This window comes from Chrysochloris asiatica, unplaced genomic scaffold (genome assembly GCF_000296735.1).
Source record: "Chrysochloris asiatica unplaced genomic scaffold, ChrAsi1.0 scaffold00005, whole genome shotgun sequence".
In the NCBI taxonomy this organism is placed as follows: domain Eukaryota; kingdom Metazoa; phylum Chordata; class Mammalia; order Afrosoricida; family Chrysochloridae; genus Chrysochloris; species Chrysochloris asiatica.
In genome coordinates this window covers 839,493-845,492 of record NW_006408523.1, presented here as the reverse complement: position 1 = coordinate 845,492, position 6,000 = coordinate 839,493, and the positions used below count along the sequence as shown (strand labels likewise).

Here is a 6,000-nt window from a genome sequence, read left to right as displayed (position 1 = left end):
TTTATATAAAAACATTTAAACATAAGTGTGAGAATAAATAAAACAAGGGATTCGTGACACACAAGATGAACAAATTTGGAAAGGCTTCAGTGAAATGAAGCAAGGAACCAGTCCTGGAGTGGGTGTTGGGGTGTGGGCCGGCACCTCTCCTGGAACGCGTGCTGGGGTATGGTTCAGTACCCTGGTTGCAGGGGTTCGATCTCTAATGCTGCTACTTGCTGTCAATTTGGAGGAATTTTCCAGGATTATGTGTGCTAAAAGTACTTGGCCCATAGCAGCTAAATCGTTTAGTGCCATCTAGTCAAATCCAACTCATGGGGTTTCCGAGCAGTGGTGGTGGGTTTGAACTGCCGAACTTGCAGTTGCATGCTGATCCACCAGTACGGCACACACCAGGGCTCCTGAACAATTAAACAATCAGCCCCCAGTTGAAGAGGAGGCAGTACAACATGGTGGGCAGTGTGGTGAGTTGCTCCTGATTTTGGGGGGGCATTTCTTCCCCACCAGCCCACTCCCAACACGACCACGATGTCATTCGAGACTTTGCAGCACAAACTTGGGAGCACTAACTCTGTCAGGCAAGGGGCTGGTTCCCATGTGGAGCCCACCAGCCTTCCTGATGATCCTCAGAGCACACAGGTGGAAGCCCTTCGGTATTCACACTCCCACCGCTAGAGGGCAGAGTCTGGAAAGCTGTGTAGTTAGGGGCTGCTTCCCATGTGGAGCCCACGGGCCTTCCTGATGAACCAACATCAGAGCACACAGGTAGAAGTCCTCCGGTAATTCACACTCCGGCTGATAGGGGACAGTGTCTGGAAGGCTGGGCGCTACAATGTCTGCTTAAACTTACCCTGGGTTTTCACCTCTTAGGGTGCATGTACTGTTTTCCCGTCAGAAGAAAACCATGTTCATTTAGAAGTGCTAACACACGTATGGAGCAAGCAAAACTAAAATGGGTTTTCACAGATGTCCCCTCGTGGATATGACTACTGCCTCCCAGTTCCCCCGTCTTAAGAAGCGCACAGACCACCGGCTTAGAAAGGAGCCCAGACAGGAACTTTATTTTAAAGCTCACAGGAAGCCCCACAATGTCAAGTCACAAGCGGGTTCACATTTCCTTCACAGGACAACGCACAACAGCAAGCGGCAGCGGAGAGAGGGCTTCTGTTCTGCATGCTGCGAACACATTTCACTAGCGTTGGCTCCACTCACTGAGTTAACGTCAAAGCAAAGAGTCCTATGCAACTGGAGAGAATTCATCTTAGAAAGCCCTTAGGGAATCAGTCATCTTGGGCAGAAACAGCCACACCCACACACATGCGGAAACGGAGAGCAGGAGGCAGGAAGCGACCTTGGTGGGGACCAATGCTCAGCGACCTCATCACAGCCCTCTGGAACACCAGCATGGCTCGTCCTCCTCCCAGAGACAAAGTCCGCCTCTGGGAGGTGAGCAGCCAGAGTGTACACACAGAGAAGCTTCGTATGAATTCACAATTCCACAGGAATCTGAAGTTACCAAGGCAAGGTCCCCTTTTAGGATCATAGAGACAACAGACGTAATAAGCTTTTGCTTTTCCAAATAGTACACAAAAACTTCTAAACATTCTTTAAAAAGAAACATAAGTGGTCTCAGTATGCCACGTAGAAGCGCATCGGACGGCCCCTAGTCCAAGTCCATGTGGATGGAGCTCTTCTCCTTGGAAGAACAGTCACCATTCGAATGAGGAGCATCAGCACCAAAGTGGTTTTTGCCTTCGACGTCATCTTCTTTTCTGTCTGTGTTTGGGCCATTTGAAGTTCTTTCCAGTTTGGGGGATTCAATTTTGGGTTTGGGTTGAGTGACGACAGGCTCACAAGCACTGTTCAATTCCTAAGAACAGAAATAAAACCTTTAAGTAGGTAACCGATTCCCTGTGATCCAATTCAACTTCTGACCACGTGACCCAGCAGTCTTCTACCTACTCCTATTATGCGTGTCGAAGAATTCTGTTTTCTCACCACACTTGTCTGAAACCAGAGCTTGAAGCCGGCTCAAAAGAACAGAACATACTATGACTTGTCAGGGGCAAGCAAAGAACCTGAGCATCCTCACACCATAAAATGTTCAAGGCAGCAATGATCATCCGTACCTGGGGAAGCGTGGAGGGTTCCGCATTCACTGCTAACCACAAGGTCAACAACTTGAAATCTTCCAGTTGTTCCATGAGGGAACTAGGAGGCGTTCTGTGCCCTAAAGACCGACAGCCACGGAAACCCTATACAGGGTCGCTAAGAGTCGGAGCTGACTCGACAGCACACCTCCGCTACTACCCTGTGAAAGGGGAAATTGGCCCCAAGAGGGTTTGGGACTTCCAGACCATAATACCAGAGGCCGAGAGCTGGGTGTGAAACCTGTGGGGTCTAGCTGAAAAAGCCCACTGTGCTTTAACGTGATTTTGCAGCAAAGCCGATTTTTGGCTCTTTTCCCGTCAAGCCTTGTACACTCACAGCAGGGCTGTCCTTGATGGAACACCTAGCTGGCTCTGCTGCCCAGAATCTCCTCAGCCGTTTCCCCAGACCTCATTCCAACCCACACCACCCGCCACCAGCTGCCACCGTTCAGGGAGTCTCCTTCCCCTAGAATCTAATCCGCTGGGATGGGATGTCACTTTGTAACCCGAACCCTAACCCCTAGACCAATACTCAACAAAGACATACGTTCCACAACATGAATACACGGGACTTGAACAGAGACTTGTGGACAATTGGGATGAGCTGGAAGTTTCACAGAAAACTGTCTCTAATTAAGGTTCAAGAGGCTGCAACTGGAGTCCAGAAGGAAACACAGCAACCAACACTCAATTGTTCTACGCACCTTCACTTTTGCTTTAATTTCCTGAGCGCGTACCACAGGATCCTGATCAAGACTCTTTTTCGCCTGAGCGTTCATGACGTTATTCATCCACTCCATCACTTCGTTAACAGACTTCTCGACCTTGCTCATTTCAGACTCATCGATGTGGTTGTATTTCTCATCCTGAAGGAAAGAGTACGGTCAGTGTCTCGGAATCAACTACACACACAGCACCACCTCACCGCCTCAAGCGCAGGCCAGCGTGGACACTGCGTCCGAGGAGACCCGGTACCTTGGCTCGGAAGTCGGCTGCGATCTGGGCAAAGTGCTGCAGCCGCTGTCCCAGCTCTTCCAACAGCTTAGGCCGTTCTGCTGCTTCTTGAAAGCGGACTTTAATTGGAGAGCCAATTTTCTACAAGAAAACGAAACAAATGAGCAGTTATCATTACCGCAGTCCCAAACAAGGGGCCCTGGTGGCACAACTGGATAAGTGCTAAATGTCTGACCACTGCCCCCAGGTCCTGGCTCCCTTAGAGATAGCAGCCAGGACACCCCACAGGACAGCTCTACCCTGTCGCGTAGGGTCACTAAGAGTTGAAGGAGACTTGTCGGCACCCAACATAATAGCCTAAACTGGGGCAGACTGTTAGTCTGTACCCCCCAACCTCTGCGTGAATGAGAGCAAGATGGGGTGATTCCGGTTGTCCAGAATCACCTCCCTCACTCAAGTCTGTGAGCAGAGAACTGAAGTGTACTCCTCCCAGGAGAGAAGAGCCGGAAGCACACTGGGAACCGCCTGTTGTTGCTGTGTGCCATCGAGTCAGTTCTGACTCACAGCCAGCCTGTACAGGGCTTTCCAAAGAGCAACTGGGGGGGGGGGTACGAACTGCCAACCTTGCTGTTAGCAGTCCAGTGCTTGTACCACAGCACACCAGACACCTCCTAGACCCAGGAAAAGAGCGACGCCAGGCCATGGAGATCTCTGAGGAACGCCTGGCCCCCCTCAGATGTTGTCCAGTGACAAGGACCTTCCAGAGCTGAGACAAAGTCTCCACTCAGAGCCAGTGTCCTGAACTTGGACTTCCAGCCTTTCAAAGTGGGAGGGCACATTTATTACAGTCCACCACGTGTCTTCCTACTGTAAGGCAGGGGAGGGGGCCTTACCATTAGCTCGGCCAACTTGTCCACGTACGCTTGTTTCGATTGGTCTTCTCCTTCTTCATACAGCCAGTCCTCAGTCTCTGTGAGGAGTCTCAGAAAATTCTGATGATCCTACCGGTGAGAGACAAGAGCTGTGGCCATCTTACCTCACACATGTCCACCGCAAACCAAGTGTCCCGCCCCAGAAGTTAGGTATTTGACTTGCGAGTGAGGGCACCCCAATCCCATGATACTCCCTACCAGCTGGCAAGGAACAAGCTCATGACTCTTTATTAGTTCAGCCAAATCTCACATGAGAGGCCAACAGCGCTGTTGGTGTGCTCATAAGGGACGTTTCAAAGGCTTGGTAAAATGATGAAATCACTGCTGTTAGCTACTCTGATAGTGTACCACACAATTACAATTCCGGTCAACCCACACATCAAAAGATGGTGACGGAACAATGTACTTGTTACCCCAAACAACTTGGCCCTGAAAGTAACTTGTTATTTATTCCCATAACTACTGAATGCCAAAAAGAAAATGATATCCAAGACGACAAGCCCAAAACTGAACATCGAAAAAACCATTCCACACCAAGCCATTCAGAATTCACAGGGGCAATGTAACCTGCTTTGAGAGCCAAGTATCCCAAGGATCTTAGGGCTGAAAGAGACTGTTACTGATCTTTTTAAGTTCAGAAACTAATACTGAATTTTATCTAATCCGAGAGTTTTATCTAATTGCTTCTCGCGTCCTGGCTTTCAGCTTTTGGGGCCATCCTGGAGTCGAGCTCACTTTGGGGGTGAAGACCCGGGGCTCAAAGGGGCAAGCACTGGGAGGCCAGGATGGACAGAAACAAGACCGAGTGCAGCCCCAGGGCCCCAGGCACTTCAGAGGGGAGGTCAGGAGCGCTGCGCCCATGTATCCTCCATCTCTCCAGTCCTTCACCGGCCAACCCTGCCTGGATTCACACCAAGCCAAAATGGCGGTTTGGCATTCTTGGGAGATTTCAATCATATTCCTTTGAAATGTTCTTTGACTTTGAGGAACAAAAAGAAGTCTGAAGGGGGCAAGGTCAGGCTGTGGGGTGGATGGGATAAGGGTTCCCAATAAACTTCTCCAAGGACAGCCCTTGCCTACCTCTAAGAACGAGCAGGTGCACTATCACGATAGAGAACAATTCCTCAGTGAACTTCTCACCCATGCGGTCTTTCACTTTGTATAGACGTCTTTCTAAATAAGCTCCTGTAGTAATTGATCAAGATGACCCCAGTGGGATCCCAAAACAGTCTCCATTCTCCTGAGCTAACCTCTCTGACCTCTGCTGAACTGGCCCAGCAGACCACCTGGGAAGCCCATTTCCACTGGACCCTGCTCACTGGACTGTAGAGGTAAATCTGAGACTTGTTCCCAGGTACGATGTGTTCCAGGAAATCCCTAGAAGGTAAAAGATTGATGGAGCTCACTTCTCTGCGCTCGCTCACCTTCATGTGATGTTTTTGGCACCCATCCGGCCAAAAGCTTTCAGAGGCTAACAGGACACTTAGAACTGAAAACCCTTGGGGGGGACCCAACTTGAGTGGCTATCACACCCACGGTCATTCTACAGTTTTCTGCCACCACTTTTCTTCATCAACGTTGATGGTCTTCTCTGACTCGTCTGTGAGGTCTTTCTGACCATCCTTGAAAACACTTGATATGTGTAAAAACTTTTTATATGTGGGGGAGCATTCCCCTAAATTTGTTGCAAAATTTCACTGATTTGGGAAGATGTTCACTTGGATTTGAATGTTCAAGATATTAGCCCTGACTTCAAAAACTATCCTTTTTGTGCTGTGGGAAAAAATATTGTTTTTAAGAAGGCATTTATGAGACAAAAACAAAAGTACAACAGAGAGCTTGTCCCCAGCCATCCACTAGCCGCTGAGACGGGCTGAAGATGCTTTGTTTGCAAAAAACCCGTGTGTGTGTGAACGGGACACAGACTGCCAGGAGCAGTGCCCTGTCACTGTCATAACTGTGGT

General features: G+C 49.4%; 1 protein-coding gene across 4 annotated transcripts in view; it reads right to left on the bottom strand.

The window, feature by feature from the left end:
* Window positions 1-1,663: 1,663 nt before the first annotated feature.
* Window positions 1,664-6,000, bottom strand: part of HSPH1 (heat shock 105kDa/110kDa protein 1) — a 29,866-nt gene continuing 25,529 nt past the window's right edge. For all 4 annotated transcript variants that reach the window (XM_006831924.1, XM_006831925.1, XM_006831922.1 and 1 more), the window contains 4 exons: window positions 3,998-4,105; window positions 3,126-3,245; window positions 2,855-3,016; window positions 1,664-1,870 (listed from right to left, as the gene is read on the bottom strand). In XM_006831924.1, coding sequence (XP_006831987.1) covers window positions 1,664-1,870; window positions 2,855-3,016; window positions 3,126-3,245; window positions 3,998-4,105 — 597 coding nt within the window. The remainder of the gene's footprint in view (window positions 1,871-2,854; window positions 3,017-3,125; window positions 3,246-3,997; window positions 4,106-6,000) is intronic.